We start from the raw sequence: 24752 nt of genomic DNA, 5'->3' as shown, positions 1-24752 counted from the left end.
GTGATCAAAGTTTTTCTCAGAAAACCTAAAGGAATATTTTCAGTGTTAGATTGCATAAATGTATAAATTTGCATTTCTTTGCTGGCTATGTTAGAAGTCCTTTAGCTCTGGGTATCGGCAGTGCACTAATGAAACAGGGGCCAGTTTTTCCCAAAGCAGTCATTCTGTGTTTTGAGTGGAGGGAGAAGAGAAGCCGGTGCACGGTGGTGGCTGATGGTGGCCTCGGGGACTGCCTGCCTGGGCTGGACTTCGCAGGCCAAGGGCAGGTACAGAGACTTGGTGCACTCAAGGACACAATTACCAGGACAGGAACGAGATCTACAAATGGGGACATCTGGCTGCTCTCTGGCCACGTCAGACTGGGCTTTTGAGGGCAATGTGTAAGATGGAAAGGTAAGAGAGCAACAAGGGCTTTCTGAAGCGAAGGTGGAAGGCAGCCTGGAGGGCTGTGAGGAGGGGAGTCATTAAGACCAGAAGGGAAGGTGTTGCTGGGCAACGAGCAGACACTGTGAGTGTCAACAGGAGGCTTGGGCCTGCCTCACTGAGCTTGACAGGTTGAGAAGAAGGTAGAAAACAGGAGCAGATGTGGTTCCCATCCAAGGTCCGATGGAGTAGACAGCATGGGGGTGGGGAGGGGGAGAGGGAGGGGAGCAGAGCACAGGGAGGCATCAAGGGCCAGCAGGGGTAACGCTGATAGAGGAAATGTGGAGTCGGAGCAGCAAAGCCCTTCTCTCTCATCTCAGATGAGCATCCGGGATGCTAGAGCTCTGAACAAATCAACAGCCACCAAAACAACTGGGGCTGGTGGCTTCCAGGTCCTTTGTCTCTGGAACTCAGTGGCGTTCCCAGACAACAGGAGGACAAGCTTAGCTTCATAAGGTTATAGTTGGGAATTTAAGAAGAAGAAGGCAGGGCTTCCGTTTAGTAGGAGTGAGTCCTGGAAAATGAGGCACCGTAAATGAAGCTGCTGAGTCCGGGGGCCTTGAGGAAGAAGCCAGGTGAGGCATGGGGAGATGAGCTAGTCAGCCTACTCAGTCCACCAGTGAGGTGCCCAGTGCCTCCCAGCTTCAGCTACATCCTCACATACAGTTTCCAGGCAGCAGTGCTCATGTGGATTATGTGAAAAGAAAGAAAACACACACACCACACACACACACACACACACCACACACACACACACACACACACACACACACACACACACACCCCAAGTTCCCCCTGGCCAAGGCAGAAAGAAACAAGTCCATTCCCAGCTTCTGACCAAGACCGGAACTGGAACGGCCTGCTTTCAGGGTGCCTGGTCTAAGACTGCCTGATCTGTTCTACCTCCTGTTCTCATCAACACTGCCCCCACAGCAAACAGGGAGAACCAGCCTACCCCCCCACACACACACCCAGAGGAATGAGCAGTCCTCAGAGGAAGAAGTGATAACAGTCTGAGAAGGGTAAGGGACAGGATGAAGCCCAGCCATCGGCAGCTGCTTGCATGCTCAGTGGAAGAGCACACTGTGGGGTTCTATCGGTGTGCCACAACTAGCTTTTGTCTGGAGCATGGCACACCATGTTTGTCTTCTGGGGATGGACTGTGAGACAAGGAACCCTCTTAGTTGGACTAGATGCCTTCAGGCTAAAGGGCTCATACACAGGCCAGCTCTCTTGGTCTTTGAAGCATAGGCTCTGGACTGGCAGCCAATGCAGAAACTCCAGAGGGAGCCAGGCTGTGGTGGTGGTGCATGCCCTTAATCCCAGAACTTAGGAGGCAGAGGTCGGTGGATCTCTGTGAGTTTGAGACCAGGACAGCTAGGGCTGTTACACAGAGAAACCCTGTCTCAAAAACCAAACAAACAAAAAACAAAGCTCCAGAGGGAGTGTGTTAGTGGCAGAATGTGGCAGGAATTGATAAAGATGCTGGGGATATCCCATGCTGCCCTACGTGAATAGTGGCTCTACAGCACCAAGTTTTCTGGGATGTGTCGTCTGCATTATACCTACACTTTCGGGTCTTTGAACAGCTCTTAAGGTGTTCTATCAAAGGGGAACTGTCCACACACACTGCTCTGAGATAATGGCATCTCTCCTGATGTCAGAGCCCTCTTCAGCTGGCTTCAGGCTTTCAGGCCTAGGTACTGTATGGCAGCACTTCCTCCCTTGGAGCATGGTGACGTTGGGGCTGGGAAAGAGGAAGCCTCGCTTGGTAAGGTAACTAACACAGGCATCGTGCAACTTGGGGTTTTGCTCCCTCCATCTTTGAAGGTGTCTGTCTGTCCCCTGAGCTAGAGAAAGTTGCTGTGTCTTATAGTTTATTAGGCAAGCCTGTCCCTGGTGGACAGAAAGGTGGCTTAGAGAAGCCAGGACTGTAGAGCCTGGCAGCCTGTGCTCTGCATTGGTCTGATTGTCCCATCAGCCTGATGAGGGCCCTGTGACCCTGACACAGGCCAGGGTTAACCTGGGGATGTGTCTGCTCCTTCATTGGCCTCACTAAGACCCAGGCACAGGTGGGCTGCTGGAGAAGACCATGAAGGCCCCCCCTCCCTTCATCCAATGTCAGCTTCCTTCCTATGCTCAGAAAAATGGCTGACACAGCAAAACTGCCCCACAGTCTGCTCAGGGCTCTTTCATCTGTGAATTGTCTTTTGCCTTCTTTCAGAATTAGAAAGCTGCCTTGAAAATTAGGGAGAGCAACTTTTTCTCTGAAAGCCTGCAAGCTGTGTAGATGCCCATGTGTCTACTTACTTCCCTAATAAGTCTTCAGTCGCATTAACCTCTCCACTGGTTTAAGCTCATGGACCAGAGAGGAGAGATTACCACATTCCAGCCACTGGGCCACCTTTGCTATGCATTGCATCTTCATTCTTTGTAATGGTCCACATGGCGCTTCAGCCACTTCAGCCACTTAAGGCCTTTTCAGCAAGTCCTGCTTAGCCCTAAATCTCACTTTTTCTATAGAGTATAATTTGGAAGGTTCTATGTCATATCCTTTATCACAATATTCAGTGAAATGGAGGCTCTTATTTACTGGAGGGGAAAGCAGCTCTCGGTGATCTGCCCTGGTCACACTGTAAGTTAGGGCAAACCAGGACCAAAGGGGAACACACTGTGCTGGTCTCCTTGTGCGGGGATCTGGAGCCTCAGTGACAGTTGGCTCCCAGTTGGAGTAGCTCCCAGGTCCCAGCTCTGTTGCCGTTTGTTTTGTTTTGTTATTTGAGGGTTTTTGTTTAGTTTGATTTGGGTTAATTTTTTTTTCTTTTTTGGACTGGATGTTTTTATTATTGAACCGAGGACCTTGAGTGTACTATGCAAATGTACACTGCAATTGAAGTGTGTAATACTTGTAGATTTCCATTTTCTCATGGTAGATGGGGTGGCTGTGGTACCCACATGTGTTACTGTATAGGATGAGTGATGACCACCACTGCCATCCTTAGATGTGGGGTACAGGTCTGGTAATCTCTCTGAGGCCATGGCTATGAGTAGGACACCTCCCCTTGAGAGAGCACCATGGCCCCTGTTCAGGGCATTGGAGCCAGGGTTGCTCTTTGAATTGGTTCCCATGGTGTGTGTGTGGGGGGGGGGGGGAGGAACGGGATTGAATCTGGTTTGGGAGCAGGTGGCAGCTCTAGAAACAGCTGGTCCAGTACAAGATGCCAGCACATCCAGGGGCATGCTCAGTACAGGGCGGGGCAGCAAGAGTCGGAAGTGATGGAGAGAGCCAGGGACATGGCATTCCTGACATCAGCCGTGTCTTCAAGATTCTTACATTACTTTTTTAAAAACTACTTATTTTTAGTTTCTGGATGCTGGGTAGCTGTGTCCTTCCTGGGAATAGAGTACCTATTCATCACTTGGTTCCTGTCTGGCTACAGCCCTGCTGCCCCTACCCTGACCCTCTAGTCCAAGCATCCCTCAGGGGCAGCTTCTGTTGTTTGGGAGAAAGGCCCACCAACCCAGCCACACTTGTCCCTTTACTGGCCAGGGAGAAGTGCATCGGGTGATCTGGCTCTTCCTAGGGATCATAATCACAGACACCAGATGTGCTGTCTTCCTTTCTTTGTAAGTGAAGAAACTCAGCCCCTCCCTACAGGAGCCCAAGGCCCTGCGGGTTCTCTCTCATCCTCTGCACTAGGCTGCCAGATCTAGACAGGTGCATAGGGCTAGAACCAAAGCTCAGTCGAAAGGTCCCTGCAGAGACCTCCCAGAACAAACTAGAAGCAAAATCTGCTTCTTGCTAAGGACAACATGCGTGCTTCCAGGCCTTTCAGAGCAAGGCAGGTCAAGCGAGTTATAATTGGCTCTCTAATTAGACCTCCCACAAGCTGTTAAATTCTTTACCTGCCGATTTTGCCTTATTCAAAGGTAGCAAACACATTCTGCCTTTGATTGAAGAGCCAGCTACAGTCACCAGCTTCCTGCTGGCAGCAAACCGCGCCCCCCCCCTCCAGTCACCACTACCTCAGTCAGATGCTTGCACACCCAGCAGCAAGCGTAACGGGGCCACAGCTGTCTGCTAAGAAGTAGCTATAGGGAAGTCAGGCTCAGAAGGTCATGTTGCTGGCAACCAGCTGGAAACTGCATAGGAGAGTTAGCCATGTTTCCAAGGTGACACATTCCTGGGGAGACACCTTAGAGCCTGAGGCCCCCTACAGGAGCTGCTCCATGCTAGAGAAATTGCACCCTGGGCCCCTCTGTATTCTCAGTGCTGAAGAGAATTGGGTTTTTGTGTTGTTTCCCTCCACCCTCAAGACAGCAGCAGGACACGGATTTTGGTGTCTGTTGGCTCTAGGAGCATCTAGAGGCAGGCCAGCAGTCTCAACTACACTTGGAAGGGGACTGGTCCCACTTACGCAGGGCCGGGGTCTCTTGCAGCTCCTGCCGCAGTGCATGCTGGCCCAACACGCATAGCCTTTTCCTCTAACTCCAAGCCACTGCAGCAAGCTCGCGTAGGTGGCACAGAGTCACTCTGAGTGGGAGGACTTGAACTGTGGGAAATGGCAAGTGCCACAAGTCTGGGCTTTTCTCTTTCAGAGAGCCATTTTAGCTGGTGTATCGCTTGCACCCGTGGGCCAGAAGGGAAATTGTTATGAAGGAGGGAAGCAGAGAGACATGAGAACAGAGGGCAGAGAATAGAGAAGATCACTCCAGGCCCCGCCTGGCGATTCCTGTGCAGAAGATGCTTTGGCACAGGGCAGATGGCATACCTGCCCTCTGAGTAGAAGTGGGGCTGCAGGAAGCCAGGGGATGAGGTGCAGAACTCCCTGGGCCGGGGCCAGGAAGAGTGGTGTCTGGGAGTACACAGTTTGGAGCAGAAGAAGCAGCATCTAGACTCTAGCTGACACATGCTAGATGTCTGTGTGACCAGGACATGCCATGCTTCCTCTGCGGTACAGAAGCAATCGTGCCAACCTCTTGTCTGCCCTCAGGGATGTAGACATGGCCCTGGCCTAGCACATGTACCTCCTCAGTACCTGCCCTTCTCCCAGACATGACCACAATGATAGTCACGGGGGAAGTAAGAGATTCCCCCAGACCCTGGAGGAGAGAGAGAGGCGTGAGGTCTCCCTGTGGACTCGCATGTTCTTTAGGAAAGAGAGGGCTTGCTTCTAGCCAAACGTCCACTCAGAGAACCCTGGCACAGAGTTGTAGAGCAGCTGATCCTGGATCCATCCGCTGGTGCCCACAGCAGGTCACCTATGACTACCCAGGTTAGAGCACAGAAGAAGCCATTACCTTTCCTGAATCTCTAGGCTGTGCGTGTCCCAGTGAGCAAGATAGCCACGGCGGAGGTGGATGCTTTAGTTTATTCTAACTTGCCAGTCTCCTTCCAAGTCATTTTTCAAGCTTCTGAAAGTTGGGCATGCTCAGTGTTGGCCACAGCCCATTCCATAGCGGGGATCACATACAAATGAGCACCAGCCCCGTCCCTCATCCCTCACCAGCAGGAGAGCAGCGCCTCCCACACCAGCTCTCAGCACTGCCTGGGAGCTCTTGTGGGATGCCTCTGATCTTGATGCTGATTTATTCTGCACTCAAGTGGGGAAGGATAAGAGCTCAGTGTGGGGAAAGCAAGAGCCTGCTGGGTCTGTTCTCTCCGAGAGCTCTGCAGTAGAAGCCTTCTCTACAAAGCCCCACCGTGTCGCCCTCCCCTGCCCCACTATGTCCCCAGCCTGGTCCCTTTCTCTCTTCCTCCACCCTGGGCCTGAGTTGGGAGCACTAGGAAACAAGTTTATTCAAACAAACCATGAAAGTCTGCTTCCAAGCAAACTGTCTATTTCTCCTTTCTTCCGTGAACTGCGGCTTGCCCTGCAGCGGTGTAGCAGCAACACGCAAACGTGTGAGGAGCGGCTGAGTGGGGCCTGGCACTGGCCAGTGAGGCCCATCCCTCTTTCCCATCAGATAAAAGATTTTGACTTGTCTTGTTATTTTGGGGACAGTTTTCCAAGGCGAATCATTTTCAGACCCCCCTTCATCGGAAAATATCTTATCATTTCTGTTTGTTCCTGTTTAAAAATGGAAAAATTACTCCTGCCAGACCCTGGCAGGGATGGGGAAGGTACTAGCCAAAGTGACCACATCCGCCCTGGCAGGTAGTAAATCATTCCTGCATTTGTATCCCAGTGAATCAAATGATCCTATGTGGAACCAGCACCTGAGGCCACCCCCCCCCCGTGGTTCCCTGTCTATTGTAAAGATTGTGGGGAGTGCTGAGACTTTGTGTCATCTGAGCAGCTGGCATTCTCCATTCAGAGTCCATATGGGGCCCAGAGAAGTCTCCACACAACCTTCAGGGATAGGTGTAGAAGCTGACTTCCTGGCTGAAGGGACCGTCGTCATTCCGTCCTCCCACACAACATGCTGCATGGGGCCCAGAAGGGTGATGGACAGGTCTAGGACATGGTACCCATTCCATAGTCATCTATGGAGTGTTTGCAGTATACCAAAAATGTCCTAGGGGCTGGAATGGCTTGTGACTAACAGCATGTGTTATCTGGACATTGTGAGTCCCAGAAGTGAAAAAGTAAGTAAACATGCCTCTGCCTCCAGGACGCCTTAGTCCAACATCTGGTGGCTCCTGCTCTGTACTGTTGACTTCCTTGAGCGTTCCAAGTTTCCTATAAATCCTGGAACCTTCTGGCACTCAGTGAGCTCAGGCCTGCTCATCCACCTGCTTCTGGGGAGGCAGAAAGCCCAGGAGCCCTTGGGATGCACTTAGCCAGCCTTACTTGTAGCAGCTCTGTGTGCAGAAGAGGAGCAGAATTGTCCCCTGCCCCTGTCCCCTGGCCATGTGTGGAGAGCTGAGCCCCAGGCGCTCCTGCAATGCTCAGAACTCACTCAACCCTCTCTCTTTCCCAGTCTCTTCCTTGAGAAGCCTTGCTGGTCACATCAGCCACTACTCCTCAAGCCCTGAAACATCACACATTGACTATGTAGTGATGCTGCCATAATATGTTTTAAGTAAGAGCCTTACCAATCATGTACTCTGTCCTTTGTTTTCTAGACTGAAAAAGTGAGACTCTTAGAGAAACAAGACTTGGTCTGGGTTGGCAGTTGGTAGAAGTGCACACAATAGGTTGGAGAGAGGATGCCCCACCCATTAGGCTGCTCCCAGCCCTGCCTTCTGCCCAGGCATCTCACTGAGTTTGCCGGAGCCAGGCACCTGCTCACGGTGTCCAGTGGAAAATGGTCAGACTGAGTCCAGAGAGCACCACAAAGGCGTGGCTCCCTCCCCCCTCTCAGAACAGTTGGCACTGCGGCTAGGCACCACGGTTTGGCTGTGTTATCCTTCCATAGGCTCATTTGTCTGAGTGCTTGGGTCTCAACTGATGGCACTGTTATGAGTGGAACCCTAAGGGAGAAGACAGGCCTCGCCGTGGGTGTGGGTCACTGGGAAGCAGGGTTTAGGGCAGTAGCTCAGCCCCTCTGCTTCTAGTCCATCAAGATGTAAGCAAGCAGCCTCCACAGCCAAGAGCCCCTGCCCGCCACTGTGCCTTCCCCTACACCATCTAAACCCTCAAACCTCAAGCCAAAAGAGGTCCTTCTTCCCTGAAGCGTCTTGTCTGGGTATGGCCATGTGATGAAGAAGACAGGCTGCACCAAGGATCTGCCAGGCTACTGGGAAGGGATTCCAGGCTTGGGCCACCCGAGTGGGGTCCAGGCTCCCACTCTCAGGCCCTGTGACCCTAGGAAACCCTTAGTACAGTTTCTCTGTTGTCTGGCTACATGTGAATTGTTGTGACTATGACAGGCCTATAACTGTAAGCCTGCCCTCCCCAACCAGAGTCCTGAGCCACCTGTGCATGGCCCCTCTGCTAGAGGAGCTGGGCCTGTTCAAACCACCCGTGGAAACAGTAGTCCCAGACAGCCATGCCTCTACACACTGTCTGGGGCGGCACACCACCCTCCCAAACAGGCAGGAACAGAGGCTCCTGTGGGGGCAGGTAGGCCCCCCTGGGATGTAATTAGCACCACACTTTCCACTGTGTAGGTAACTTGGGCCATGGGGAAGCACTCGACTTCAGGGCTGTTCCTGCCTTGTTTTCTGCCTGGCTTGTTGTTGGTGAAGGTAGATATAGATAAATAAGTCAACCAGGGAGATGTATAAATAAGTCAACATGAGTCTCCTGCCCATTGCCAATGGAAAAGTACCAGTAAGGGCAGCCAGGTAGCATCTACGGAATAGGACGCACTGACTAGGGAATGGCAGTTGCCACAGCATCAGGACCAAAGCTGCAGATCAGGTCCAGCCTATGAGCTCATCCCATTGCAGCAAAATAGTTGGAGGAAGGGAAGCTAGAGGCTCAGTCTGGACCATTACCAGAACTGCCTCCAATTTCAGAGCGAGGCAGAGGCCCATCCCTACATCTTGCTCAGGGCCCAAGGCTTCCTGGTCACTTCCTTCACCCCCATCAGTGGCCCTGGCTCTCTGCTCACGGCTGTCCGGTTGTCCGTTGATGCTGCTTAGGATTGGCTGGCTGGATGCTTCCTCCATTAGGTCAGCACACCAGGCGGAGCGGCCACCAGGCAGAGCTGCGGAGGGTGCTCCTGTGCTGACTGCTGCTTGGATTTGTGAGCATCATGCCTCAGACTGCTGCCAGCAGGCACTCCTCTGGTGCTGGGATTCCCCACAGCCCCCTGCCTGGCTTCTAGGGTCCCTGCCTGCTGCAACACCAGACACCAGGTGCTCAGACACCGGGGCCACCCGGTATCCCCTGTCTCAAGGCCAGGGGGCAGCACTCAGACTGCCAGGGAATGCTTTTCCAAGGTAGCATGGCCCCAGAGAGGAGCTGAGCCTTGCAGTGTCTTTTCCATTATAAAAGCCACATCTCTGTCTTCCTCAACTAGCAAAATCATTGTACATTAATCTCAGGGACAAGGCAAGGTGTCTGGAGCCAGGGCAATGTGTCCAGGCAAAGCTCCTGCTTCTGACATTGTTGTGAAAATGACACCCCGCTCCTCTGATTGGGCTTTGACTGGTTATGAAGTGACCTCACCCTCTTGAGAGCCAGGCACCTGCCTTGGGTTGATGATGTGTCCACAGCAGGAATTAGACACCTTTGGGGGTCTTCTGTGTCACAACCACACATAAGTAATGCAGTCATGGACCCTAAGCTTCAGCCTTCTCATCCATTTAGCAAGTGGGTAAGAGAGTTGTATCTTGTCATCTGGGGTGCCGCCCTGTAGCATCCTTCCCTCCAACAGGCATTGGTTCTGCACACTTGAGGGACAGCCCTGCTCTGCTCAGGACACCAGGCCAGGGCATCTGTGCTCTTCAGGTGACAGCAAGTATGGTCCCTGTGCAAGCCACATGGTACAAGGACACTGTTGCTCAGATACCCACAGCGTTCCATTCACATTTATGGGTGGAAGGAAAGAGCTAGAAGCAGTTATGGTTGTAGCAGAGTGGGCAGAACCCCACCCTGAGGACACAGATACCAGAATGTTCCACAGCTCACTTCTGGGGGCCCAGCATAGGCTAGTTGGCTTTCCACCTTCGTGGGTTCTGTGTCTATAGACTCATCCATCTGTGGATTAAACTGCTAGTGGGGAGGGGAAGACATCTGTTTAAGGTGCATACCGACTGTTCCTTGTCAATGTAAGCATTTCAGTATGGCCGCTAGCAACAGCATTTCCATGGCAGTGGGTGCGGTCTATAATGTAGAAGTGACCTCCCTTCAGAGCCCTGAAGATGGACCAGGGGTGGGAGGGAGGGGTTATTGGATCTCTTTGTTCCTCTTCCCAACCAATGAGACCACATTGAATAGATCTTCTTTTCCTGCTTTTCTCAAAAAAAAAAAAAAAAAAAAGGAGGTGATAAGCAAATAGTTCATATCTGTACCAGGGATTTCAGCCAACTACTTACTGGGGATTAATGCCCCCCCCCACAGACCCAGAAGAAAGCCTGGCTCCCACCATCCTGCCCCACCCATAAAATGAGGATGCTGGCCCCACACACCATGCCCCCAACCTTCTGTGGGAGGCGGCAGGCTTTGGGGTACCTCAGGCCTCGGAAGTGGCTAGCCAGATGGCTGTGGTCCCTCCCCAAACTGTTCCAATGGTCCCTGTTCTCTGAAAGCTACCACAGCCTATAGATACACTAGTGCTAAGCACCCCCATTCAAAGAAATTAGGCCAGAGGAAATTGAAGGCCTGCCTGGGCTGAACAGGCCCTTGGGCTTACAACCAGACTTCTGGCACACCCACTGCCAGTGTCAACTGCCTGAGAGCCCATCACTCGAGCATTTCCAATTGCAGAATACACTCTAGGATATTTCAAAGCATTCTGAAAGAAAGCTGCTCTAAAAGATTCTGCTAGTCACACACCTTTAAAAAAATATTTAAAAAGGGAAATACTCTCCCCACCCCCAGGCTTAATGGTGACTTTCTCTGAACCTGCAGTGTGGCCCCCCTCCTTAGAGGGCCAGCATGATGCAGAATGCTGGTATATGGAGAGATGGTGGAATTTATCATGCCTGGACAGCCCAGGGGAAAGAGGGAGGGAGGGAGGAAGAGGGGGAGGGGGAGGGAGACAGACAAGTTCCCATCAGGTCCTTTAGGACTGCCAGGTAGAAACAGAAGGGAACTTATCCACAAGACTTCAGAGGACCTGGGGTCAGAGCTTGGGATTAGGTATGCAGGCTGCAGGCCGGACAGAGAGGAAGAGGAAGAGACTAGCAGGGGACAGAGGGCTCCTAGTCACAGGAAAATAGGAGGCTGCCTGCTGTGGAGAGAGCAGGGACCCAGAACCCATGTCAGCTGGGGGCTGCTGTTTCTGGAGCCGGTTTGCCCCAGGCTGACAGAGTTAGGGGTTTGCTTGCTTGCTGGAAGGCCTAGTCTCCAGAAGGCGCATTTCTGCAAGTACAGCATTTGACCTGGAAAAGGAGCCCCATGGGAGAGCAACCTCCTGCCCTCAAGCATCACCGGTGGACAGAGGCCTGCAGCCTGTGTGGGGCAGGGGGACCCTTCAGGAGAGGCAGCAGGCCCTTTCCTCCTGGTATCTGCAGCACTGGGCATGAGGAAGAACTTCAAGGGTTTATACTAAGTGCCAAGACCTCTGCCCCCGACCCCTACCCCAAGGCAGAAGCAGTCTCCTTACATACCATACCTCAGGTCTGGCTAGGGGCTGCCTACAAGTTAGAGTATTTGTTATAGTTAGCATGGAGGAAAGCCAGAGAAGGAGGAGGCAGCTGGTGTTCAAACAGGGCTGGGGTGGGGGAGAGTGAAGGGCAGAGGCCAGAGGGATTAGAGGTTACCTTTAATGTCACCCTAGCCCTGTCCATCATCGATAAAGAAAGGCCATATAGCACCAAGCTTGGCCTCACTCAGTAGTTACAGAGCTCTTTCCTCAACCCGTGCTGACCTTTGGCAGAAGTCCCTCCCTGCAGTGCGACAGGGCTCTGGCAGCTGGCAGCTGGCATTTCCCTCCTGTCCTTTGTCCCTGCAGCCTCCCCTCCTCTGCCCTTCAGCCCAGGTCCCCAGAGCAGAACTTGAGCCGCCCTTTGCTCCGTCCTCACGGAAGTGCCAGGAGGCCAAGGGGGAGGGCTGCATGCAAACACGCTGTCTCTGCATCTTAAATGGGCACAAATTCATCAGGAAGGCCTTTGGGTAAATGGGATCCAAACTGTTTAAGTTGACTCAATCTGGAAAACCAGCCCTACTCTATTCTGAAAGATGACAGGGCCACCTGACCTCTGGGATCCTTCTCAGGGAGCCAAGTGGCAGTGTGTAAGTCCCTTCTGCAGTGTGCTCTGGTGGGCATGGGCAGAGGGATGTGGGCAGATGGCTGAGGACACACAGCGTCGAGCCAGCCTTCCTGGCTGGCATGGCTGTCCTGGACGCCATGCACCTGCCTTTCCTCTGCTCAGAGCAAACAAAGGAAGCAGAGGGCAGCCTAATGGAAGCTGGGCCTCACCCACGACTGCTGGGATCAGAGAAACCCAGAGCCGCCCCTCCACCACCTACAGGAGGGTGGGAAGCAGTGTGGGCTGATCTGGCCCCCTGAGCTGCATCACAAAGTGCTCCCGCCCAGAGCAGGCGGCTCCTCTGATGCTCGAGAGGGGGGCAGCTGTGGTGAGACCCGAGGCAGCCCTGGGCTCTGGGGCCAGTGCCACCCCTCTCAAAGTCACCATCCCTGTGGGTTCCGAGAGTGGCACTCAGTCTCTGGTTTGAAAGACATATTCTTTTAAAATAGCCCCAGCTTATTTTCTTCTTTCTGACAAGTGATGTGTGCTGGTCCTCATCATCCAAACTACCATGAATGCAGACTTGACCTATTTCCCTGTCCCATAAAGCCTCTGTGTTTGAGCCCCAACTCTCTCTGGAGCAAAGTCTCACACTGCTTTGGTTGACCACCACAGCTTACCAACTGGTGGGTACCAAAAAAAAAAAAAAAAAACCTTCACCCTTTCTCAGGCCAGCAAGAAGAGCTAGGGCAGGGCACTGGTCTGGGTCAGTACTCACTTAATGGGTAAGTCATATTCTTGAATCCAACATGTTTCAGGAGAAATGATGAGGCTCATTCGGTCCTTGCTCTGTCATCACCCACAGGAAAGCCCAGTGAAGAAGCAGGGTTGGAGGGCAGTTAAGCTCACACTTGAAGTTCCCATCAACTCCTTGCACATTAAACACTCACACACGCTACTGGCCCCAGGTGTTTGTCCTCTTGCGGTTTTTGAGGGGCCACCAAACATCACTGCCTTGAGCCACTTGCCCTAACCCTGCCTCCTGCAGAGTTGCAATGATGGCATTTCTGACCTAGAAGTGGGAACAAAGCTATTAAAAGTCCAGTGAATGACAGAAGGCTATCTAGAGACAGTGTGGGGAGTGAGTCGGAGCAAAAGTCATCCATACCCTGCCTGAAGAACGACCAGTACTCATTCCCCAGCCACTGCCTGGGAAAAGTACAGCCAGCTGGAGACAGGGCACCTGGCCCTGACTACAGCTGAGCACATGAATTCTTAGCAATGGCCTCTTTGAAAAGAGTGCTTTCATAGATGCCCCCCGCACACACACACACTGATGTACCCTCAGGACAAGCAATAGACTGTGGCATGTGTTGAGCTCTTGGCCAGAGTACCATGGAGATATCCAAGATCGCCAATGGAACTTTGGCCTTGAAGGCTTCTGACTCCGTGAACTGCAACCTTCCCAGGGCTGTCTATTCCTTAGGCGTGTAGCAAGGTATTGAGTCTAGGGCAGTAATTACCACAACAAAAAGGCAGACGCTAATTGCCCTCAAACTAGCCAGGTCCATTTTATCACATTTGAAATAACAGGTTTAATTTAATCCTTTATTTCTAATTTGGTGCATCACCAAGATCTTATTTGTATAAAACACCTGATTAGAATAATTACAAGCTTGGGAAGCTGTCTGCATTTGTGTCTGATGAAAGGGACTAGTGAGGAGCTCCTGTTCCCTCACATTCTGCAGGAATGTGGAGACCAATTGTGAGAGCACACACACACATCACAGTTCCAGCCTCGGCTCACAAGGCCCGGGCAGGTGCCATGCCGATGGCACAGATCTGTAATTATATCCACCCTGGTGGTGGTTGGGGATGGTGGGGGCGTGGCCACCCCTGGAAGGGGTTGGTGTCGTTAAACATTTTTCACTGCCCCTTAAGACAGGCCTACACCACATCCACCTGTGTCCCAGGACATCTGGACCATCACCCTTGCTCTCTTTGAAACTGGGGGATTGTGAGTTCTAGGGTCATGGCACCAGCTTCCCTTTTTCTTGCTTGTTGGAGGGCTGAGGGCCAGTGCCCGACCTAGCTGTGGGATCCTAGGCTCCTCAGGGAATAGGGGGCCAGGACTTTGATGGCACTGGAGTTCCCGCAGTAAGGGCCAGCCTGACTGAACCATGGGAAGGCTACAGCCAGCCGGCGGTGGGAGCAGCTAAATGCAAAGCACTGGAGCGAGGCTTCTGGTCCTTGGAGAGAATAGGCAGGCCTGTGGGGCTGGAACAGGTGTTGGTGTTTTGATCAGAACTGCTCTGCAGGGCCAGGGCAGGGAAAGAGGACTTCTTACAGCATGGAAGGGCCTGGGTCACACAGCCCTTGGTCACACAGCCAAGTCCCAGCTACTTCTGGCCAACCTCTGCGTATCAAGATCATACTATGGTGGTTCCTACAGTGTGACTGATTTCCCAGATGGCCTTGGTTCGCTGGGGAAATGGGGAGAGGCCTATCTTTCATTCCTATGACAAGCCCACACTGGCAGCCCCCAGAAGCCTCCAGCTTTAGGAATTAATTCCATAGAACACGTTACTTGGGAAGCTCCACGATTACCTGAGAGTGGCAGCCTGTCTCCATCTTAGGAGTCATGTCCAGCCCTATGAAGGGCCAGAACCTTACCACTAGGGAACCACAGAGACACCACCATCCCACCAGCTACCTAGCACTGAGGGTGCTGATGGATTGCACCCATCAGAGCTTTGCTTGTAGAACATTAGCAGGATACTGTTTCCTGGAGCCCTCACAGCAGGCTGCACCCATGTGCAGTAGCTACCACAGCAAAGTAAAATCCCTAGCCTAGGAACTGGGGGTCGGGCCTACTTTAGCAGAGTGAAACCAGTGGCCATCTGGAGAACAGAACCCTCCAGGTCCCCACACTGGCCCACTTTCTGGCTCACAGGATGCCCCAAGCAATGGAAGGCAATGTGTCCTCCTGGGCCATGAGTAAATGAGCAGGATGTTCCCAAGCCACTGGCTGCAGCTGAAGAATCCTGCTCTTTGAATAGGAGCAATTTCCCAATCCTAGCACATGGAGGAACAGAGCAGTCATTGAGTAGTGAGCAAAGAACCAAGGAAAACACAGTGTGGCTGCCTCATGTCACCTGCACACACAATGTGTGCCATCAGAGGACCCCAAGCCCCCTGCCATAGCCTGGACCTCAACCTTGGATCTCCTGTGAAGCCATGGGGGCAGTGAGGGCCTAGAGAGCAGAACAGGCATCCTGTCCCCACCCGCAGAGAAGGAGGCAGGGATGCCTTTGTCCTTCCAAGGTGGCCTGGCCTTGTCACTTGCCAGAGGCATGCAGTTTGCCTCCTCAGCCGGAAAGCCACCCAGTACCCTTTTCCTGTGTGTTCAGAATCATGACATACTGGGATCGTCTTGAGAGATATGAGCGGTCCCCGTTGTGACCCCTCCACACTGCTGCTTGCTGCCACCTTCCAGACCCTGTCTGCACCCATCCCCGATGGCTACTTGGATGGTTCACTGATAGCACTTTCTAGGAGGAGCAGGCAGGAAGGAGTTCTTTAGCCTTGATGAGCTGTTTCTGGCCCTTGAGGTTGACAAGTGATGACGGGTCATGTTTCTTCTAGAAGAGATCTGGGTGTGAGAGCACCATTCTCGACTGTGGGTGGGTATACTTGCTGTGGTCCCACCACCCACTGCTGTCCCGCCCCACCCCAGGGTCCGGCTTCACACAGAGAAGTTTGAACAGACCCAGGAGCTAGGCAAAGGGATTCTGCCGTGGTCCAATTGCACACCAGAGGCTTGGTTCTCTGGAGGCGCCATTTTTACTCACCAGAAAAGTTGGAGCCACCTGATACAATGACAGCTGGAGCTCACTGCCTTTTAGATAGTTCGAGTACCCCTCTGCCTGGTACATGTTGGGGATGGCCGTAACTCCTGAGCCAGCTGTGCTGTCCCCTAGGAAATCACTTGCATATAGGACAGTGCTGGGCATGTCACAGGCACTGGGCAAGCATTTGCTATCTGTACTGCAGAGCTACTCATCCCTTGAGGAAGGTCAGCCCCAGGGCTGATTATCTTTCCCTGTTCCCACCCAGTTCCCTGACTCTCCAAGAGGGGTGGAGAGGAAACCCATGTACACTGGGACCAGCTTCCTGTGATGGTCCAGCTGCCACAGACCTCTCCATCAGTTCTCCTTGCTCACCCCCTCCTTCCTCTTCCTCTCCCTCCTCCTCCTCACCTACCAAGACTTCCTGAACCCCGTCCTCCCAGAGCTAGGGTTCTCCCTTCTGTAACCGCCAGGGGAGGACCTCCACAAGGTTCTTTGGCTGACATCCCACCGACCACCAGGTGACTTGCAAGACACGTGTCCTGGGGAGGGGTGAGCTGAAGTTGCCTCTGGGCCTAGATACTGCCTGCTACAGATGCTTATTTCAGGGTGCTCTGAGAGAGCACCATCTGTCCCTGTTCTCCAGGTGCCATCACCTGCATATGGCTCAGGCCACAGCTGCCACTGTGCCTGCCACTTTTGCTCCTGAGACTTGGCCCGCTGGTCCTGTCTGGTGATGCAGTGCAATCGTGAGACAAGCTGTGTGGTGAAAAAAACAGGGCTTATTGGGGGAGTTAGGGTGAGATCTGAGTACTGTCAGGTCATGCCATTTCTTGGGCAGGAAAATTATCCATCATAGACATGTGAGCTTCTCCATGTACCCGTGGATATTCAATGTAAGTACAGTTGACTCCCACAGGGACTGACCAAAGGATTGTCACATTTGTCTGTCACAGTTCAAGGCAAGGTGGTCAGGAAATATTTAAAAACAAAGGGTAGAGAGGAAAGCCTGTAATCCTACCTATTAGAATATGACTCATAGTTGTGGAAATTCCAGCAGCATGATGTTGATACAGAGGGTGGCTATGCGGCTCCCTGGAATGCAGTAGATGGCCCCTGTGCCCTGCCCCTGCCTGCTGTATGACAGAGCCAGTGCCCTGCAGAGTGAATGGCAGGCACTGTTAGCCATCTTGTGCCTTGCACAGCAGCAGAAATCTAGGTCTGCCTGCCAAGGCAGAGTAAACTACTTAACTGGACAGATCACAGCACACAGTGAATGAGTGTCAGTCCCGTGGAGGGCTAACCCCGTCCGGGTTTATAGCGATTCATGAATTTAGTTTAAGTACCAGGAATACTAGTGCTGGGCACGACTCTGCCATTCAGGCTGATGGCTTTTGCAGAGGACGTAGGTTCTGTTTCCAACATCCACATAGCGGCTCACAAACAACTGCATGCAACTTTAGTTCCAGGGTTCTATGCCATCTTCTGGCCTCTGTGGGCTCCTGAACACACATGATACACATAAACTCACACAGGAACACACACACACACACACACACACACACACACACACACACACACACATACACATATACACACAAATGATAAATAAATGTGGGAGGGGAGGGGAGCCTTGGTTCAGAGAAGATGACGGTAGTGTAGTCTTCTAAGGAGTCCTAAAGAACGCAGGGGATGCAGCTAACCCTGCTTAATAAAGAAATGCAGGCCTCAACAGGGAGGACCATACGGCACTCAGCACAGAGCAGAGATGGAAGGAATGGGCGCGGGGCGGGGGGGACCTGCTGATCTCTGGAGGACCACTCACAGAAAATGAACAGCAGCAGGCTTGAGAACTCTAAAAGGAGTCGGGGCCTCTACTTGCCACTTTGGAAACATTTACCCTAAAGAGAAACTCTCCAAATGGCTGAAGACCACTGTGACGGATGCTGGAGACCCTGGACTCCCCCACCCTTCATCCCACACCCAGATCAAGCCCTCCTTGTCTGTTTATAAACAGACCATAAACGTCTCTCAGTTCATCTTACTAGAGATTGTCGGAGGTATAAAAGACTGGCAGTCTAGTCAAGAAGAGCTGCACGTGCCTTTAGAAGGCAGAGGCAGGGGGATTGTCACAAATCAGAGGTCAGCATAGTCTACAAAGTGAAATCCCTGAAAGAGAAACGCTTTGTGGAAAGATAGCCACGGCCTTGTGACATTCTAAAGGAGAGGTTGGCCATGACTTTAGTGTCTCTCCACGTGAAGGAAAGGCTAGTTACGTAAGAGCGTGGCCATTAGATAAAAAGGCACTTACTGACCCGCACAACTGAAAACGTGGCCGTGGGCAAATGTTTAGGGATCAACACATGCACCCTGACTCTGTGCATGGCTGAGCAAGGTACTGGATCAAGGCAAGGGGCTGAGGAAAATTAAATATCATAACTAGTGATGTCACAGATGGCAGACACCCTTCCATGGTGTCAGCTAGGACACAGCCGCGGCCACACTGGGTCTCTATAGACCTTTCTAATTGGTTGATTCTTGATGCATTTTCAGATGAACCATATAAAATTGCCTTTTGTTTCGTTTTTTTATTTGGCAGTGTAGTTGTTATTTTGGTTTGGTTTTTGTTTTGGATGGCGGGAGTTGCTTTGTTTGGAGACAGGGTCTCACTGTAGCCCAGGATGGCTTCATACTTCCTACCGTGCGAATGGCTGTTCAAAGGTAATGGATTTCAGCAGTTTCACGTGGTCAATCAATGTCTTTAATTCTTGCCCCTGAGCCCAGGAGTTGGTGAGAACTTGCTGTGTGCCTAGAATAGGAGATAGATTCCTGCCTCCAGGGTCCTTAGTCAGGGGCCCAGGTCAGGTAGGTACCTGGCACTCCTTGAGAGTCTGACTCTGTCCACAGGCCCTGGTCCTTCACCAGCTGGGCCGCTACAGCCTAGCTGAGAAGATCCTCCGGGATGCAGTGCAGGTGAACTCGACAGCCCATGAGGTCTGGAACGGGCTGGGTGAGGTCCTCCAAGCTCAGGGCAACGATGCAGCAGCCACCGAGTGCTTCCTGACGGCCTTGGAGCTGGAGGCCAGCAGCCCTGCTGTACCCTTCACCGTCATCCCCCGAGTGCTCTGAGAGGATCATCCACCTTACCTGCCGCACAGGCCCAGGATGCTCGGTCCAGGCTGCCGGGGGTCATCCTATCATCCAGTGGACGGATCTGCAGTACCAAGGCCCTGGATGGATGTTTGACCAGTGTGGGATAACTATGCCAACCCTGATCATCGCTCTTCCCTCTTGCATTCATTCATTCATTCCTGTTGTTTTTGCCAGATCCATGATCATCTTCTGAATCTACTGATGTCATTCAAAATGGATTATGTGCCATATTCAGTTAGTTGTCACCTGGGTTTTAAGTAAAATGATTATGGATTCAATCAGCGAATGTAAAAGAACATATTCCAGGTTAAAATTCAGTGGCAGGACAGATTATTTTTATCAGCGGTGTAATGAAAGCAGCTGCCCTATCCTCCATCCCCTTCGCCACCTCTCCTGTCCCTCCCTTGGCCCAAAACCAAATGTGAATTTTCTGTTTCCCACCTCAGTACTCGTCCATGCCGGGACACCAGCTGACAACTTCTCAGTTTTATTGTCAACAATTGTACCGTGGTGAATTACTGTTCTACTGTTCTCCTAGAGCAAAGCCCGAGTCTAAGAATATTTATATTTTACCAATATATGGCTGTTACAAGAGAAGGAAATATGAGTTATTTAAGTTTAACTTTTTTATGTGAATTCAGAGTTTATTTATCGATGGAAATATGTACAAAGAAGCTTCAAATGGAATATTTACCGACATTCCTTATACACGACAGACACTTGGCTAAACAGGAAGATGATGTTAATAAAAAAATGATTTTTAAATGGACCCTGGCTTTTGTGTTTCACAAAGCTGGCAGACCAGAGGACAGCGACTGGCTTGACTGTAGGGTATAAGGGTCTCGCGCCTTGGGGCCCACTATGAACAGTCTGCTGGGCACCGGGAGAGTCCTGCACCATCTCCACAGACAGCGGCTGTAGAGAATGGCTCCTCAGTCCATGTCTGAGCTGTGTGAGCTCTTTACACCTTCCAGACCTCTAGCTCCTCCTTTACATCTATCTGTGTGTTGTGGCCCTGGGCTGACCAGCCTGCTCTCTAATCTGCCATGCCTTTCTCAACTAAGGGCATTCATTTGCTCATCCACTCATTCATTCATTCATTTATTCATTCATGGATGAGGAGACATGGAAAGGTCAAGACACTCACCTGGGTAACTACCTGGCCAAAAAAAAAAGGCCATTAAGATGCAAACCTGAGGCTTTATCTTTGCCAAATGTGAAGGTATGCCCTGTGGAGAGAGGCTTTGGGGGCCGGGCCATGTGTGAGATGTTGTAATTTCAGTAATGCTGACTGTGACCTGGACAAGTCTTGAGGGAAAGCAGACAAATGTAGACATGGTAGAGGGTAACAACAAAGCGGGGTGTGGGCGTAGTGACGGCCATGGTGCCATCTCAGAGAAGGCAGGCAACATAAGCTGGGACAGCCAGGTGGACCCATGAGTCAGGGACAGCTGAAGCAAAGGCCAGAGCTCAGACAACACCCTGCCCCCAGAGCCCACACCAGGCTGCAGTGGGTGACTGGAGGAGGCCTGGGCAGTAGAAGGGACCTCCTATGAGGAGCTAGGTACGTGGCCTGCCACCTCTTTGCCCTTCTCTCATGATGGGGCATACTCCAGAGCCACTGCTTTCTAGATCTCAACCAGCATCATTCCTGCCCCTCCCCAACCACCTCTCAAGGCTACGCTGGAGGTTGCCGATCCAGGGCTGACCATCTTGTAATATGGTCAGCGGCACCCTAGGGCGCTGTGTCGGGTGACCGTGACCTCCCATATAGCTATTCCTACCTCTGCCTACGCCTGCCCTGCTTCCCAGCTTTCTTCTGGCTCTTCTGCCCGCTCCAGCAGTGTCCACACACTTGTCTCCAGTCCTTTCTGAGAACACCAGCAGTTGACTGGATGCGTGGAACCTCAGAGACCCCCACACCCAGCACACACACACACACACACACACACACACACACGCACACGCACACGAAGGGGAGCCAGCCCCTCCACACTGCCTCTGCTCTTGCCAATTTTTCCACCCCACTAGTCACTCATTTCCTGCCATTCCCACCCGCACGTCACCATCACCGGAAGGAAGCAGGAAAGGGACATCCTGCAGACGTCTCATGCAGACACTGAAGTTGTGGCCCCCTCTGCAGGGTCTCTGCACCTCCCCAGTGATCCCGGGTCTGTTCTTCTCGGGGCTTACTGCCAAATGGGGACAGTTACCCCTCCCCAACCTGCTTCCGGGTTAAGCTATGCGTCAACACGGGATTGTGAGGTACCGGACAAGGAACAGTGGTGATTCATTCACTTCACAGGGCTGCCATCCAGATCTTCAGCGCTAGGCCTGCAAGCAGGACTTATCCCAGACACAGGCCCTGACGGGGGTTGGAGACAGGAGGTGGCCAGAAGGTGGTGGGCACGTTCTCAGGTCTGCACCCCACCCCTACCAGGAGCCTCTCAGGTAGCCATCTGCAGTCTACAATCCCCACCATTCCCCATTCCCAATCTGCCATTTGACCCCTAACGTTCCCTGAGAATAGTGGGTTTCCTTAGTGAGCCCTAGGCAGTGGGTCACAGAGATCTGACTACTTAACTCACCTCTAATGGAGAAAGGACCTTCATCTCCAGTCTCCAAAATAGAGCAATGGCCTCCCGTCAGGACTGCTGGGCGTATTAGTTGCCACTAGTCCCCACACAGTGGGCTTACCTGCCGGGCCCTGTCAGAGGCTTCCTCCTTTGCACAAGGCCAGAGGTGACTGTCACACGGGATATGTCGCTGCTACACAGATGGATTCACAGGTGTGGAAGGTAGAAGTGCTACTCACGGAGACAGAGGCTACCGTGGCAGACAAGGTGAAGAGGCAGGATGCGTTTGGCACAGAACCTGGCCCGTTCTGTCTACCAGTCCCACACCTCCTAGGCTTTCTTGGTCCCAGAGAGCATGCTTGGGCTCTGGGTCCTGCTGAAGTCTGGAGAGCAACCTGAGGCCCATGCCACAGCTGCCTGAGGCAGAGCCCTGAGAGCCAGGGCCTTGGGCTATGGCATCATCTGATCCCGGCTTTTCACCACAGTCTGGCCCCCAGCTCTGAGGAGGCTTCGGTGAATCACAGGGTCTCTCAGGTCTCAGTTTCCTCATGTGCCACATGGGAAGAACAGATTTCTGCTAGGATTCAGAGTGAATGCCACGCACAGGCATGTGACTGGGCTCACAGAACGCTCTCCTATAGTGACGCCTATTGTACAGTCACCTGCCTGCCCACGAGCTGAGCCTGGCACCCATACCCACACAGCTCCACGGGCCAAGAAGGAAGGAGAGTCCCAGCCGGGTCTCAGTCTCACCCCACTCTGTTGACTCTCAGCTGCACCCTAGAAGAAAGCTGCCTGAGGATGGAGCTCCCCAAGTCTCCAGGCATGAACCCCATCCAAGTGTCAGTGAGGTCTTCCTGGTTCAGCCTCTGTACCTGGAGTGTCCCGTATGACAGACCCGGAGGAGCAGGGTGTCTGGGCTGGGGGCTGGGAAGACATACGGCAAACCAGGGTGTGCATTGATGACTACTAGATACAGCTGCCAGGGATGGGTGGGAGCGCTTTACGTCAGGTAGCCAAGGATGACAAGAAGGTGCCCACATAGACAAGTCTGAGGCTCTCTACTTTTCAAAGGGATCATGAGCAGATGACCAAAATGCTAGATGACTAGGCCCAAGCAGTCTGCGCCAGAAAGGGCCCACCCATCTTCAAATCCGCAGGCAGGGAGGACCCCACCTTGGGAAGAGAGCCAAAGCTTCCCCCAGATGGAAAGGCACAGGCAACCCAGAATCCCTCTCGTGTGTTGATATACCACTAACAACTGCACTGGCGAGGTGACCCAGTGTAGGGCTGATGACCTGAGTCAGGTACCCGGGCCCCACCTGGTAGAAGAAGAGAGTCAGAGCCCCTAAGTTGTCCTCTGGTTTCCACATGTGCACTACAGCCCAGGTGCCTATTTGGACAAATAAGCAGATAAGTAAACAGGGGTGGGTGGATGGATGGATGGATAAATGTGATAAAGGTTAAAAACGTGAGCAGAGCTCAGAACCAGTGAGATTTTTCTCTAGGGTTTTCAAGTTCCCTGGCACTCAGCTTTTAGAGAGATTTTACAGATCTCACCTCGATTTTAAAATCTCCCTTATGTCTGGCTCTCCCATCTACATGGAACAGACTCCAGAGTGCGGATGAAGCTGGCCACGGTTTAAGCAGAGGACCTCCGGAGATCCCTGATATGCAAAGCATGGCACTATGGAAGGTGGTAGAACCTTAGAGGAGGGGCCTAATTGAGGATGCACTGTCATTAATGGTCTGCCCAAGAGAAGTCACTCTGCTCTGATGGGCCTCCTCGGTGGTTCTCTTGTTACAAGATCCCAAGTTTGGCCTCACCCAGCATCCTCCTCTTCCTGGTGGAGATGTGCCCACTTGCTCCATCTGTTGCTCCCAACATTGTGGTTACTGTCGCTATGAGGCCTTCACTGAATCTGAGCCAGTTCAGGCGCCATGAGCATGAACTACCAAAACTGAGTAAAATAAACCTCTTCTGTTACAGAGTTTGCCTCCACTGTCCCCGTATGGTCACCCTGAGCTGAATAAACACACATGCCTGCCTTTATCTCTCTCTCTTTCTACGGGTGAGCTTTCTCCTTTATTATAAAACATATCCCCCCCCCCATATTAGTGTCCTCCTGCTTCTATAATCAAATGCTACACAGCTGAGTCAGCACCTTGAAACGACACACATGTGTTACCTTGCAGCTCGGGAAAAGACTGAAGTAAGTCTATCGGGCAAAAAGTAAGGCAAAGGCGAGGTATATTTCAGCTGAGTGTCACAGGGAGAAGCTAGGCTGTCCAGCTTCTCCAGGCTGCCATCATCCCATGCCTCCTTCCGTCTCAAAGCCAGAAGCAGCACGGCTCCTGCATTTGCAAGGTAATTGGTAACTTGCCTGCTACTCTTTCATGTACAAGAATCGGAGATTATGTTGGACTGCCTGGGTCATCCAGTCTCATCTCCCCATCTCAAGGTCCTTCTTTGCATCATATCTGCAGAGTTCCTTTCTCTGCATGCCCGACTCCCAACACCATGAGCTCATTGGACAAGGGTCTGTAGGGAGGCAGAAGCAATGGCGCGTGCATGCGTGAAGTATATAAAAGGGATTTGCTAGAATGGCTTACACAGTAGGGTAGCCACAGCATGCTCAGGTTGGCTAACAACCCAGCCACTGATCAGTCCGTGAAGCTGGATACTTCAGCAGCATGCATGAGGGTGAAGCACCCACGGTGGGCCATCTTTTAAAGGCCCCCTCTTAACACAGCTCTCATGCAATTAGATTTCTTTCTTTTTATTTATTAACTTATTGGTTTTCCAAGATAGGGTTTCTCTGTGTGGTCTTGGCTGTCCTGGAACTCCTTTATAAACCAGGCCGGCCTTGAACTTACAGAGATCTGCCTTCCACTGCCTCCCAAGTGCTGGAATTAAAGGAGTGTGCCACCACTGCCAGGTACAGGATTAGGTTTCTAACATACATTTGGAGGGTATGTTCAAGCTGCAGCACTCCCAAATTG

The 24752-nt window shown here is 52.2% G+C and overlaps 1 protein-coding gene across 7 annotated transcripts in view; it reads left to right on the top strand.

Moving 5' to 3' along the window:
* Ttc7b (tetratricopeptide repeat domain 7B) overlaps positions 1 to 19942 on the top strand; it is a 204206-nt gene extending 184264 nt beyond the window's left edge. For all 7 annotated transcript variants that reach the window (XM_051196459.1, XM_051196460.1, XM_051196464.1 and 4 more), the window contains one exon: positions 18928 to 19942. In XM_051196459.1, the coding sequence (XP_051052416.1) occupies positions 18928 to 19149 (222 nt within the window). In that variant the 3' untranslated portion in view covers positions 19150 to 19942. The remainder of the gene's footprint in view (positions 1 to 18927) is intronic.
* The last annotated feature ends 4810 nt before the right edge of the window (positions 19943 to 24752 follow it).

The sequence above is a fragment of the Phodopus roborovskii genome, unplaced genomic scaffold (assembly GCF_943737965.1).
Source record: "Phodopus roborovskii unplaced genomic scaffold, PHOROB, whole genome shotgun sequence".
Lineage (NCBI taxonomy): Eukaryota > Metazoa > Chordata > Mammalia > Rodentia > Cricetidae > Phodopus > Phodopus roborovskii.
Note: the sequence above shows the minus strand (reverse complement) of the source record. Positions and strands in the feature narration are given on the sequence as shown.